Source organism: Falco biarmicus, chromosome 6 (assembly GCF_023638135.1).
Source record: "Falco biarmicus isolate bFalBia1 chromosome 6, bFalBia1.pri, whole genome shotgun sequence".
Classification (NCBI taxonomy): domain Eukaryota; kingdom Metazoa; phylum Chordata; class Aves; order Falconiformes; family Falconidae; genus Falco; species Falco biarmicus.
Window position 1 is genome coordinate 41,553,686 of NC_079293.1, and position 15,185 is coordinate 41,568,870.

Sequence of the window (15,185 nt, forward strand, 5' to 3'; positions counted from 1 at the left end):
GTGCTCCAACTTTCAAAGGGGAACAATAAATACATAGAGAGAAAGGGGAAGAGAGAGAGAAAGATGTGCATACACATACTAAAGAATTTGTTGCAGTAAAGTTAACTTTTGCATTCAATGCCACAGACTGCTTGACAGCAGCCACACTGTTGACACTTTTATAATGACTGACACAGATGTGAGCAGAATTAAAGTGGGGAAATGGGTGAAAAACCCATGAATGTAGCACCCATTGACGCTACATTCATGCAACCGCCCAAATGGGTTGTTGCATGAGTATAGAATCAACATGTCACAGGTCAGGCAAGGCATACTTCTTTGCGTAAGTAGTAAGGCAGGGAAAAGCTCTCTAGATGGAAAGTCACAGTTACCTGTGGAAACAGAGATAGGAAAATGATCAGTGACAGCTATCTGTACCCAAACGTCAAAAATCCTGCTTTGCTCTTTTTTCCTTCTTCCCTGTTTCCCTCAGTAGGAATCTATCAAACTGCAATAGGATTTTCCTGGCCAGTTTGTGTCTTGTAAATTGACAAGACAGAGGGGAATCACTTTGCCCAGAATCCCTGCTAAATTACATGAAAACAGGATTTATGCTGCATGTAAACTGTGTAAATCCAGCCAGCTTTTAAGTGGAAACCAATTTTGTAGTGTGTAAGTATCATTGATTTGTTAATCTGACTTTTTTTTTTAAACAAGCTGGTGTGGATTAGCCAGTTCTGATTATATATCTCCTACAAGTCATTGGAGTGCTGGACAGCTTGGTGAGTAAAGCACTAGAAATTAACCTTTGAGGCCCCTGCCTATAAATAAATTATTGATCCTTAGAAAAGGATCAGATAATCTCATTCAATGTAGTTTTTTGTAGCGTGAGTCTAAATCCTGCCATACAGAATCATTTATCATAATTGATGATCTTTTTCCTGAAGCAGACAGGAGCTAAGCCACAACAGAAAACAGCTCCTGGACGAATGGTACAGAAGAGCAGTATGAAGAATTTCCAACCAAGTTGATGCTTAAGGATGTTTTGTTTCCCCTCCAAATAATTCTAAGGACTTTTAGCTTTTATTTATGCTTTTATAGCTGTATATCCAATAATTCTCAGTCATGAAAAAATGTGTCTCTGAAATTTCATGTGTGATGCTATCCTAGAGCCAGACAAAAGTAGAAGAAATAAATTTCTGATCCATGACATAACAGACACAAGTGGAAAATACATAGCAGGCAATGTAATATTGAAAGGCAGAAGTGATACAGAGTTCAGTACTTAACATATAAATGACTGCTCAGGAGTACTCTACAGAAAAATAGTTAACATGGTGTCAAAAGGTAAGTGTACAGGTGACACGATCTAGTGCTGTTATGTTTTACAACGGCAACTGAGTGATCTACTGAAATGTAGCAAAGTCAAGTGAGCATTTTAATGACATGAGAAAAAAAGCTGAACCTTATGGTTAGTTTCAATAATTTGACTTCCCATTTTGCAACAGGAAGGAAAAACAGAGGACAGGCATTCCTGAGCTCTCTCTCTTTGTTGCTGGGCAAGTGAGAGACTGGGGGAGGGGGGAGAGGAGGGGGAGATTCCTGGGGGGACATGGGGAGACACCAGTTCTGATTTGGCTTATTGTCCTGCTTAAGTGTTCGCATCAAGGTCAGGGATGTTCTCGTCCTGATTTCTAGTGCCTGTATCAGCATTCATAGTGCCAAGCTATGTGACTGGGATCCCACTTGGTGTAAATTTTAAAAAATACTTTTTTTTCTCCTAATTGGAAATGATTGATACAGCAATACCCATATCCAAGAGGGGTGAAAAAAACATGTCTCCTCCCCACCAGCCCTCTGCAGCTGGACTCTATACCTTGTGGGGTTTCATATATGCAGTTAGTAAGGCTGGAGATTTCCTCCTATACCTGTCTATTCTGGCTTCAGGCTCACAGCTCAGAAACACTGCACTGTTGAAAGAATACAGAAAAAAGTATAGCTGAGGGGAAAAATGTGCATTCTGTTGATATGGGAAGTAATTCAAATATGAGAAGAAATAGCATCATATAGAGTGTCTAATTTAATGGAGATATATTGGACTAGTGATAATGGAAGTATTGTGAGCTGAAGAAACATTAGACAAGACCAACTAATTACAAGGCATAGCATATCTCTCTGTAAGGTGGTAAAGATAAAAGATGTATGCTGTTGCTCTGGATTAACTCAGAAGTTATTTGTGGCCATGTAAGTAAAGACTAGAAGGAGTATCCTCTAGCGTGGTGCAGCAGCTGTTCTGTACTAAATTGCTAGCGTAATCTCATGAAATTGCTTGCACTAATTCACTTCAGTGTACCGATGAGTCTGATGGCATAATGCTGAGCTGTGGGGGTTCTCTCCTGCCCTGTACATAGTAAAGCATATCCATTTACCCCTGCGTTCCTAGTCCAGTGCAGCCACTGAGCTTGGGGTAAATTGTAACAGCCTTGGAAATTTATGAGCATGGTGCAAGCGCAGCATCCTTCTCTGACCCATTGAAAGGGACTATCCACATACCAAGAGCTGTGCTTTCTCTTTTATGCACAAGGGACAAAATTAAGTCAGTTCATATATCAGCATGATAACTAACCAGAGCAGAATATTTTTCAATATTTTGCAGAAATCTGTGGTTTTTTAAAAATAGATATTCCTCTACCAGGTAGAAATTGTTCAGTATTCCTTCATTGGTAATAGTGTGCCAGTTTTATCCCTCCTGATTAAAGTGTTTATCCCTGTTGATTAGAAAAAAAACACTAGACTGAACTTCAGCTGTACAGTAAAAATGATCAGGATTTTTTTTTTGTTATTCTCAATACTTTTTTTTAAGTGTTGCAGAAAAAAAGCCGGATGTTAAAGTGTTTTGTTTATTTCATAGGCAAATAATAAGTCGTGCGCCATAAAAACGGATAGGCCATCTTTGATGTTCATTGACAGATCCGAAGCAAAGCATTCTTTATGAGAAAACACTGCATTGCTAATAAAGTGATCCCAACAGCCAAGCTTGTGCTGCTTAATTTGTTTCCATGGAGTGATATTATAATTCCGACATGCTGAAAAATCGCCTCGCAGAGACTCATATTGCATTTGTCGCTGAGTGCTTCTTTGATACAACATTTGTTATTGTAGTGCTTGGGGTGTCTTCAGAGGAGTAATATTCTAAATGAACCTGGCTGTATTATCCCTTTAATGTAGAGTAGAATTTTGCATTAAATTTTCAGCTTATTTCAAATGTGTTTCACCAGCTATTCATCACGACTGGTCTGTTCAAGAATAGGGCCAGTATATCGATATAAAATCAAAAAATCCTTAACACTATATCTTTGGGGAACCTCTTTGGTCATTCTGATTCTTTGCTGTTAGATGAACAGACAGTACAATCTCTTGTATTTATGCCTGCCTGTCAGGCTTTTTTATAGTAAAAACAGATCAGTGTTTGTAATGCAGGATTAGCCTGTCTCGCAGAACGTTTTTAGAATTAGACCTGACTAGAGAGTGACTTAATTTCTTTTTCTTCTGTATTTAACTTTAGTTTTCAACCTACACCAGCTTTTGCACTCCCAGGAACACTCTGTCTCTTATGTTAGGGTAAATATTGAAGAACATATGCATTATTTGTCTGGATTTGCACAGACGAAAAGAGTAGTATGTGGTCTCCCCTCTGCAGGCTTCTGTGTTCTGAGCTGCCAGTAAAATGTAGAAAGATTGTACTATGATGTCCTATTAGACCTCAAGACTGGAAGGACAGTTTGTATTGAACACAGGCATTTTTCATAATTATGTTGCCTGCAGGGTTACCACCTGCCCTAATTTGATCTGATTAAGGTGAAATGCAAAACCGTCCTCATTTCACAAGTGGAACTTTGCCATGTTCCCTCACAGAGAGCAGTAAAATACACATACATGTATTGCTGTTGCAAAGGAGGAAGAAAAATAGAATTAGATAACAATTAAGATTTCAACTCCATTACGAGAGTGCAGGTCACTTTTGACAATTGCTTCATTCTTTAGTGTTCTGGAAATGGTTTTCTGTCATAAAACCCTTGAAAAAGAGAAAATCATAGCCATTCATCCAGATATGTCTGTACTATTCTATGAGACATAATATATTCCATGGCTTTTTAAAATTCTCTTTTGGTTGGATGGGCTTATTGTCCATGAACATTTATTTTTAGAGTAGCCTGGGCTTGCCTGGTAGTCAGAGTCATTTATGTAGCAGTTTAAATATTTGTCTAAGCTCTCAGTGAAAGGCTCATGTTGAAGTCTTATAAATGCTGCACAGATTAAAGGAATAGCATTTTTTATATAGTTTATACAGAATGACGTCATATCCCAGGAAAAAAAGAAATGCAAATGTAGAAAGAAAAGCATTGCTGTTTCTGGGTCACTTAATATGTTTGCTATTCTATTTTCTCCAGTAGTAATTTTGTGCATGCTTATGCATGTGTGAGCGAGAGAGTGAAACCTACATGTGTGAATCTTAGGTTTTCTGTTGGATTTTTTTTGAGCTTGGCATATTGATTTTCCTGTACTGCCGACAGAAAATAACCTTTTAAAATTGCATTTAAATATTCCTGAACACTAGTTCTGTAATTAAAGAGATGGAAAGCTGTGTTTGTTCTCTGGCACCTGGCCACATCTTCCTTGATGGTACAATGGTTTATTCTACATTATGTGGTCTGTATAATAACCTCGCTTGGTAAAATACAAATGAGATGGAAATTTATTACAAAATGAATTGCTCAAACTCCAATTGCTTGGTCACTCCCAAAATTATAGGAGGACAGTTTCCTTAATTCAACTTTTAAGGGGAAAAAGAAGAAATATTTACTCTCCAAGTCTGATTCTCAGCACTTGGGCTTTACAGTATACATCTGTTATCAAGCCATCAGCTGGAAAACGGCTATGTGAACTTCAGTTTAATTTCACCTTAGAAACCTTTTAGCGTTTTCTATATTGCACCTACTTAATTCTGGCATTCAGAAATGACAGTCTGTTAAAGACTTGCCCTTCAGTAACTGGCAAATGAAATCCGTCTATAGTTATTTTTGCCTTGTGTTGACTTTCATTCATGGATAGTTGGATTTTCCCTGAAAAGGCAATATCTTCTCTTATAAAGTCTCCACCACATGCTGAAAGGTCCTGACCTCTCACTTGCCTTCTTAAAGGTACTGATCATCATCAAAGGCCAGTGCCAGTATGAAGGTGAAAATTTGAGAGAACGGAGTTTGCTTTAGAGATTTCAACTACTTTTTGAATAAAAGATGAGAAAACCTTTCATGAATTGACCTGATTGAGCTAAAAACCTAGTGTCCTGAGAGTGAAGAGCTCCTTTCAGCCCAGATCCCTGCAAGGAGATTTTCACTACCAAGGTATATATGGCAGAAGGTGTTGAGACTTCCCAAAGAAGTGTAAAGCAGTTCTGTTGTATGTCAGCTGAAAAAAAAAAAAGAAAAAAAGAAAAAAAAAAAAAAAAAAAAAAAGAATAACCTGGTTACATTAGGAGCCAGCCTTAGACTTGCCATTTTCTGACACTTTGATGTTATGAAGAAACTGTAGGAGTAACTTCTGTTAATTAAGAAGCATTTTAAAAAAATATTTCTTTAGAATTTACTTAGTTTGGCAAAAGTCAGTACTTGCATGGAAAGAAGGGAGTCTCCTTTTTATTTCTGCTTCTGGATCTGCTGTATTTGAGCAATAAAGGTCGTAGTTCAATTTCCCATTACAGATAGACAGCACGGATTTTGTTTTGTCACAAGAGTTTAGTATTCACTGACTTTACTGAGGATTGCATGGATGAATTTATGCCTATAATTTAAACCAGAATATCGAGCAGATGGTACAGACTATTAGTCAAATATGTTTGCACTATTGCATGGTTGCCCTGAAGTCTTAATCTCTTGGGCAATACAGAATTTTTTTATAGAAAATTATCCCCCTCTGACAGACTCAACAACTTATCACATAGCAGTGCAGAATATAGAGAAACCTGCCAAAAATAACAAGCAGTAGCATGCTGGCATTGAGAAGCTTTGTACAATTCAGAGTTTGAGTGCTGACGTGACTAAGCAGTACTTGTTCAAGTCTGCTTTAAATATTGTTTTAAATATGCAAAAAGCAAGCAAGGAAGCAGGTTCTAAACTGAAATGGCAGGTCAATATTCCTGCTGATATTTTCTGTTGTACATATTAAAAGACAGACCCTAGTAGAGAATGCCTAACTTGTTTCATTGCTTCTAGTCATTTGGCTTTAAAGCATCATTAAAAAAAACAGTGAGAAGCAGCACAGTGAAGGCCAAAGTTGTATGCAATGTGAGAAAGCCAGGCCATCAGAATTTTCTCTAATCTGAGATGCTCTGTTTGCTGCCAGTAGTCAAGCTTTGTGATCCTTTCCCAACTCTATTGCAGTCCCTTTGCAGAATTGTTGCATAAGTACTTCATGAGAGCAAAAATACCTTTGGTGTCTTTGGATGATTTTGAAATTAAGTACATCCGGACAAAATTTAACCTATTCAGTTGGGCAACTGACATCTCTGATAACTGGTCAGAACAGAAGTATTGTATCCTGACAATCAAGCTTTCACAAAACCTTGAATATTAGCTTCATCAGCCTTTTTGGTAGCAAAAATCTGTTTAGGTCTTTTTACTGACTTCAGCTGTCAGACGTCAATCAAGAAAAAAGAAAATTAACTTAACACTTTGACAGGGGTATTAATAAGGGGAAAACATAATTTCAATTCTGAAATTTTTCTCTAAAAAGCAAATAGATTTCTTATTACAGATTAGGGTTTGAAAGAGTGGCACTTAAATATATCTTTTACTGGCATGCAGTCTTTTCTAAGAAAGTATTACATTTTGTCTACAAAGCCCATTTTTTTTGCTAGTATGAATATGTGTAAGCACCATGGATGTAATTGTTGCTGTATTAGTTTCCTTGAGCTGAAGAACAGCCCCACCATTTCCAGATTTACAGAGACTTTTGAAGACTTACAGGAAAGACCTTCACAATGTTGACCTCTGGGCACGTAAACCACATGCAGGCATTCCTTGTCGTGCTATCAGGTTTAGCATTGCCCAGCACAGAGCTGAGTTTTACAGTCTAAATATGTGCCTGCTGACTTTGAAAGGAGAGAATTCAATAGTTCTTGCTTTTGAAAAATCTCCTTTTATATTTTCTTTCCAAAGGAATCTATATTATTGAAACACTAATCTTTTTTTGGGCATATATTTGTTTTACCTTGCTATCTATTTATCTAGATTACTGTATGGAAAAATTTAATCTGCAAACTGATGTTACCAGAATGGCATGACTACAAGTAAAGAACCCCGTGTAATGTTTTACTTTACTTTTTTAGTTATTACTGGATATGTTATTTCGTACACCAGTTGCAAGGTGGCCAGTACAAGATACTTGGCTGCTAAGGTTGTCTCCCAGTTAGTAAATATACTGATGACAGAAAATATACAAAATATACAAACAACATTCTAGTGCAGGAGTCCTCAAACTTTTTAAACAGGGGGCCGGTGCGTGGATGATGTGGCAGGAGGTCATCTGCGGCTGCTTGGTTTCCCCCCCCAACCCCCGGGGGGTGGGGTGGGTTGGTGGTGTCTGTAAATACCAGGGGCCGGATTGAGGACCCTGGGGGGCCTTATCAGGCCTGCGGGCCGTAATTTGAGGACCCCTGTTCTAGTGTGTCCAACAACTGCTTGTAGCATTTTTAAATAGATCTATAGCTAAGATGTATTATACTTGCTGAAAAGACTTCTGATACCTATAAGTAAGGCAAGGGAAGAAGCACTGTGCATCCGTTGAACAAAAAATCTGGTTTTGTTGCTTGGGGAAAAATGTTCCATGACTGAACCTACCTCAATCACAATAGATCATCAAAATAGGTATTGGAAGCAGAAGTATGGGTCAGAGAATTTCATTTGCCAATGCGACTCAAATGCATGATCAACATTGAGAATTCAGAAGGTAAATAAATAAGGCCTTTTGTTAATAATAAATCAATAGGTAAACCTAGTTGTTACAAGCTGATTTCATAAGAGGATTTTCTGTTGTGTGATTTTTTGTTTGTTTGTGGTTAGCAATAATTGATCTTCTAAATATAGTTGTGTGCCCACATGAATCCTCTGCATTTTAAGACCTGCAGATATAATAAGGCTTTGGACTTGAGATAACGAATGATTCACAGAACAGTTGTATCACCTTTCTTTCTTTAAAAATTAAATCTTTCTTATACAAAGGAAGATACCTATAAGCACAGTGTACATCTACAAATTAATGAAGCTTTAAGTTTGGTTACATTTAGAAAATTATCTAGGTAACAACAGAGAAAAAATCCTCAATAATTTACTATTTACAAAAGTATTGCTCATGAAAGTTGTAAAAAATATTATGCAAATGATTGTAATAATACCCTTCTGTGGGATCTGTGAGAAAACATTTCTACATCTTTCACAATGCACAAACACAAGCAGTATTCCAAGGATAGTCTTATGTGCTTATATTCTGTAAATTATTTACTTTATATTCTTCATATCTTTTTCTCTTTTCAATGAAATACTTATGCATTCCACTCTCCTTCGTTTTGTCTTTGTTCATGTTCACGTAACTTCAAAACCGAGAAGAGGTCACCTGAAACATCAAAACATTTAATTAACACAAGCACAGTGAAGTCACTTCATACTTTGAAATCATTGTCAGTTCCCATAAGAGTGACCCCACTGTCACCAGCACAGGATTGCTTTTCACTGGAAGAGACACAGACAGCAGAAGGGTGTATTTTTTGCGCCAATATTCCAATTAGTTGAACAGGTTGGAAGAGACTGGGAAAATGACATAACAAATGAATCCACACTGATTATGGGATTTCAAAACTGTTTTGTGTGAGAGTGTAGCCCAGCTCCCTCTTCTCAGTACCTCGTTACCATTCCCGTTGTTATCACACAGAGTGCAGGGCTGTGCTCTTCCTGCCATTCTTGCTTGCTGAGCAGAGTTGGCTGTGCTGTGCTGTGCTGGGTACTTGTACCATGTGTATGGGGTCCCAGCTGCTGTGTCCCACTGTAACTAGAGGCTGGCTGTGCTCCGAATGGATACTTGCTGCAACAAGAACCTCTGAGCTGCCAGCTTCCCTTGCCACCATTCCTTGCTGTGCACACACAGCAAGCCAGTGTACGCTTGCATATATATATATATAAAATATATATAATCGTTGCTATATTGCAAGTGCTGCCATTAGAGTGCTAGAGTGCTGCATTTCCAAACTTGTAGAATTGGTTTTTTGAATATGGAACATTTTTCGTATCTGTACTCAAGTCAAATAAAATTCTACATGGATCAGTCAGGAAAAAAAAAAAAAATAAAAAAGACACGTCCATTAATTTTCTAAGCACGAATTGGTTATTCTCATGTATTTGCAATATTTTCCAGTTGCAAGCTTGGTTTAACAATTAGCACTGTCTAAAGATATGCTTTGAAGGGCATGGATAGATATTCTTACATGGTTTTGTTCAGAGCTCACAAAAGGATATGTACTCTTCAGAATTAACAGGTGTTGATGCAGACATCAACTTTAAGTGAGAGAAATGGAAGTTACGCTGTGTTCACCATGTAAATGCACAGTTTGCGTGGAGATAAATGTGATGGGAAAATTTACATGCTCAAAGTTAAGCATGTGCAGAAGTGATTGGGATTGCAGGGTGTTGGGTGAAAATAAGCTCATGTAACCTTAAAAGTCTAGAAGTTACTTCTGTAAATCTTACCTAGTCACCTTAGACTTCTCAGTTGATGGATATAAGTGGATACCATTTGGGGTCCGGCCTCGGATGGAGGGAATTACCCTGTGAAGGTGGGTTTTTCGTCCTGTTGACTAAACAGGAAGCGTGCAATGAATATATTAGACCCATATACCCAATATTTTGATGCTTAAATTCAGTAAATTGAATCTCATCCAAGCATACCATTTGGGAAAAGATGGCATTTAAAAGGCAAAACAGGGAATAATGCTACAAATCTGTGGTGGAAGACATAGCACAAAATCCTACAGCAGAGATAAATGCACTTGTACCTGCACGTTGTGTGATTTTCTGTGATTCTCTGAGGCTGATATTCAGCCAGGCCCGTCCCACCCCAGCCAGGAGCAGGGAGCTGGGGCCACGGAACAGCCCCAGCCCTGGGTACTGGGGGGCAGCCCCAGCCCTGGGCCATGGGCACCTCCCTGGGGATGGGGACAGGCCAAGGCTTGGCTGGGCCGTGGGCCCGTGGGTGGGCCTGGCTGTGGGGAGCAGGAGACTGGCCCTGCTGCGGAGTCACTGGGGCAGGGCCTGACGGCCCTGGGGGGCTGATGTGGGGCCCTGGGCTGTGGGGGACCCCCAGGAGGCTGGGCAGGGACAGTTGGGGCTGGTGGTGCCATCAGGGCCCTGACACTTGCGTTGGTTCTCAGTTGGCTGTATTTGTAACAGCAGCCATTTTCTGCTTTTATTTTGCCAGTTTATGCAATATTAAAGGGTTGATTTAATTTTTCCTTTGTCTTCTCATCAGAGAACATAAGTCATACAAAGTGATAATTTTAAGCAGAAACAAAACCAGAAGCCAATTCTGTCTGAGAAAAAAAAAAGTGAAGACTTGGGTAATTAAATTGGTAGTAATTAGAATCATAGTTTAATTACAAGTGTAGCTCACAATGTGTGTTCAGACCACTTGAAATGAGGAGATTTATGATGTTAGGAGACATTAAACTGTCCTTCCTAAGTTTTGTTTCTTTATTCTTCTCTTGGAGATACATATACGATCAGATTAAAAATATCTGTATATCTTTATGAAGAGAATATCACAATGTAAATTGTAAATTTACAGTTGCAAGTTTCTGTGTCTTTGAATTTACTTTCCTTCATAAGTGCAGCACTCAGAGTTCAACAATAAAGCAATATGAGAATCAAGCAACAACAGAATTATTCAAACAAGTAATCTGAGGTAGGATGGAACATTAATAAACAGATAATATGCTTATATTTAATGTAGTAATAAATGCTTAAATAGAAGAGAAGAAATTGCTTGTGTTGAGTTTATAAAGCTGCTGGTGCTTTGAATGGCGTATCATCCCTTTATAACTTAGTTTCCTACTGAGACTCAAGCTCCATCACATTGGTTTCATGGGTCTCATTGCTTTGAGGTCAATGGAGCTGTCAGAGGAAAAAGCGGTATACAAACACTAAAGATTTGCATCAATTTTATATTTCTTAAATCTCACTTTGCCTTCACAGTTAGCAAAAACCTGTACAGTCATTGTAGCCAAGAACATACGAAACACATAAGTTTGCATGTGTGTTGAAAGGGGGAACTAATAAACAATTTAGCTGCCATCTTATCAGTCTGCAGATGTCCTCAATCCTGACTTTTGGCTTCTGATTAAAGGCAATTGTCCTTGCTTTTGCATAATTTCCTTTTAATGTTCTTATGTGTAATTGTTATTGATTATTTTTTAAATATTTCTATGGTTTGGTTTATGTCTATGGAAATTTCATGTTTGCCTGTACTTTTTCAAGTAATAATTGGGAAGAGGGAAATGAAAAGTTTCAGTAATTGTTGAGAGCATTGATTATAAAGGTTTCTGTACTACAGAGGGCATAAAAACTAATCCTCAAAGCATTCTACACAAAACAGCAGAAATCTGTAAATTGCAGATTATTTATTTCACATGGCATGCGCAAGTCGCACATCATAGACTTAGAAAATGCATTTTTCTTTTAACCTTTGGTGTGCACAGTTTGCCAGTGAACCCACTGCGTGCTGTGCTTAACTTGTAATAATTTTCAAGTCATCATGTGTGTTTCCGTGTACATAAATATGTTGATGGATATATAGGTGGGTTTGTGGGTGAGATGAAAAATATTTCTTAATTCTTTTCAGTAGAATAGGTAATTTTTAACCTATTTTCCTTTTATTTATGGAATGATTATTTGTCTGTACCCTTTGTCTCTAGTCATTGTGCAGGAACTTAACATTATCCAAGACTTTTTTACAGCTCCTAGATATATGGTAAAAGAGGATCACCAGAACAAGCATTGGAGCATGTTTTACAAAGTTCTGCTTACTAAACAGAAGAAATTAAAGTAGACATAGGAAATATCAGAAACACATCCAGAAATATCCCAAAAGAGGGATGATCTCTTTTTGTTTTCCATATTTCTTCTTTATTTTTATTTTTTTCTCAAATTGTTGTTTGACAACAACAATTTCCATTGTTTCTTTGATTTATTGCTTCTGCAATGTGAAGATCTGAGAAGACTTCTTACAGATAGCAGACTGCTAATGTGTGTTGGTATGATGCAATACTGCACACACTTGACATTTCTGAACTCATTGTTGCTGGAAAGCATCACGCCAACAGTGACATGCTTTTTAAGCTCTCTTATCTTCTTTGCCAGTAACTTGTATAGTTAGCTTTCAATATCCAGTGAAAGTCTGGACTATGAAAAATTGAAAACTGCATTGGGCAAGTCTCTAAAAAATAGACTATACAAAATACTGTATTGGGGAAAGGTTGCAGCAGTCGACAACTAGTAACACTTAAACATACAGATATTTATAAATACATCTATATATCTTCATACTTGTACACATTTTTTGCAAACAAAGGTCCTTGGTTCCAAAATGTTTATAGTCTCTAACATGGGAGAAAGGGAGAATGCATGTAAGCAGTTCACATAAAAGAGATCATATAAATTATGCATGAGGGCAGAATGGGATGGATTTCTGGGAGAAATAGGCATTCAGGAAATATGATTTCAAGGAGAATGGAAAGAGAAAAAGTTCTTGCTAGGCAAGAAAAAGAGAAACTTTCCCATCTTAAAGGATCTAGTGAATAATAAATTGGAAAGGATAAGAGGGAAGAAAGAAATGATTGGTTGAAGAAGAAGCTGTAAAGACAGCAAAAAGCAGAGACAAGCAGAAAGCAGTTTAGTTGTGTTACAAAGCTAACATCTGTCAAAGATTAACATGCAGTATTACGTGAAATTGTAATTATCCTCTGCACGTAGAAATTCCTATAGCAGTGTACAATCAATGCAGATATATTCAGGGGAAATTACATGTGGGGGAAAAGTTAATAATTGCATAAGGACTGAAGAGTAAGAGAGAACTGTGTTTTATGCAGTGAGTTCTGATCTGAAACACAGAGAAGTCAATAGCTCTGGACTACACGTAGGACTCAGGTTGAGAAGTTAGTGGAACAGTTAGAGCTGATATGTTCAGGGCTTGGATGAGCTGGAAGATGGAGATGTAAATCCCAGTGAAAATGGACAGAAAAGTTCTGCATAGAAGTGATTGTGTAGTGGAAATAGTAAGGACAACTTTAAGTGCATTGAGAACAAGAAACAGAACAAACAGTGAGAGTCGTAAGCATGGGGTAAATGAGGAGAGAAAATTAAAGGTGATTTAGGGGTTGTGGTCCTAGAAGTTGAGAAGAGTAAAAATCCATTAAGAAAGAATCACTTAGAGCTAAAACTCACACGATCCAATATGTGAATATCCTTGTGTGTGAGAGGAAGGAAGAGACAGGTGAAAAGGAAGCCTATAAGAGTATCATAGGTTTTATTAAATGGGAAGAAATAATAATATTTAATAAGAGACAAGCCATTAATAGATAATTCTTAACATATGCTTTATCCTGGGTGACCTTAAACCTTGGCTACTTTTAAAAGGATTTGCTGATGGAGTTGTGTTGATGGTGCATTCTCCACCTCCTTGGAATGGAAATGATAAAGCATTTACCAGCAAGAAGTTCATTTGAATATCATTTAAATTAGTTCCCTAATTAGAAAAAGTTATATCAGTAGAAGACTTGTACTAGTATATTTGTATATAGTAGGGGTTTTGCCTTTTTTAGTTATGTTGCTTGCAAGTATAAAAGCTTTTCCTTCTGTATCCCTAAAATGGCTATGCCAACAAGTTGTGAGTGCCTCATTGGCTTTGAGTGAAACCACAGTACTGGTGGAGATTTCCTGACAACTGTCTCTAAATTCATTTGCATCCTTTTAATGGCAGTCATCAAGAATGAGAGGTAACTATTTGTAGTTGCATCAGCAGAAAAGCAGGTTGATAAAAATCGTAGTTCCTCCCATGTTCTGGGGAGAACTATGCTCTTAATTCCTTTTAAGGAATTTTCTCTGTTCACAAGCAGATGCTTCAATTTATGGTAAGAAGAATAAAGCCCAGATTGCTTTCACAGTCTGCACTTTTATCGCTTGCCAGAAATGAGTCTAGTAGTGTACAAAAAGTGAGTAGCAGCCTTGGATTTAATCACAGTCTGAACAGGTCAGTAAAGTGCATGGCACTGAGCAAGACATATTTTTTCTTACTGGCTGGTACAGATGTGAAAGTCTGTAGTGACTGAATGTTAATCTCATTGCAAAGTTCTGGCAAATCGCTCCCCTGCCTGCATAGTTGGTTTGTGTATTACATCTGTGGGTGACAACTACATATTTGTGAAATGGGTTGTATTTGTGACAGCCAAAATTAAAGTGATCTGTGGGGCCTATGAAATCCTTCAGGGAATCAGGGAAAGCCTGTATTATGCTTAGAAATGAGTCCAAAGCTGGTGTGTGAATGAGAATTCAGCCTTGGGCAGCTCCAAGGTTTTGATGTGAGATCCTCTTTTAACAGGCTTTTTGGCTTACACTAAGGGGCTGGTGGTATCTGGCAGACAGTGCTGCCCTTTTCATCTTGCTTTTGTTTGTAGTCCTTTGGGGAAAGGGATAAAATATTCAGAATATAACCTTTCTAAGTGTTCTTGGTAGCATGCTTGGAAATGTGGAAGGGTTATTTGATAGACGGGTTTCAGCATTCTGGTGCCTGCAGAACCATGGCTAATCTTTCTAATCTTCTTTATCTAAGGTAATCTGTATATTCTATCCTCTCTGCAACTATGAATATTATGCTGAAACTGCACTGACAGGAACCTCTAAAATGCCTGGTTTTGTTTCTTTCCAACAGCTGGCTGCCCGGACTCCTTGATTAAAGAGCTTCATCACTTTAGGATTCTGGGAGAAGAACAGGTGAGTTGGCATCTCAAAGGCAGCATCTTAATGTCATGAAAGATAGACGCTAATGAGACAGTTTCATCTCTCTCCAGGGAGGCAGAGTGTATCTCATGAACCCCAATGACCTGAAAT

The 15,185-nt window shown here is 37.9% G+C and overlaps 1 protein-coding gene across 1 annotated transcript in view; it reads left to right on the forward strand.

The window, feature by feature from the left end:
• The window catches only part of PRKN (parkin RBR E3 ubiquitin protein ligase), a 767,906-nt gene that overhangs the window by 621,933 nt on the left and 130,788 nt on the right, over positions 1–15,185 (forward strand). The window contains exon 8 of the mRNA XM_056343712.1: positions 15,007–15,068. Coding sequence (XP_056199687.1) covers positions 15,007–15,068 — 62 coding nt within the window. The remainder of the gene's footprint in view (positions 1–15,006; positions 15,069–15,185) is intronic.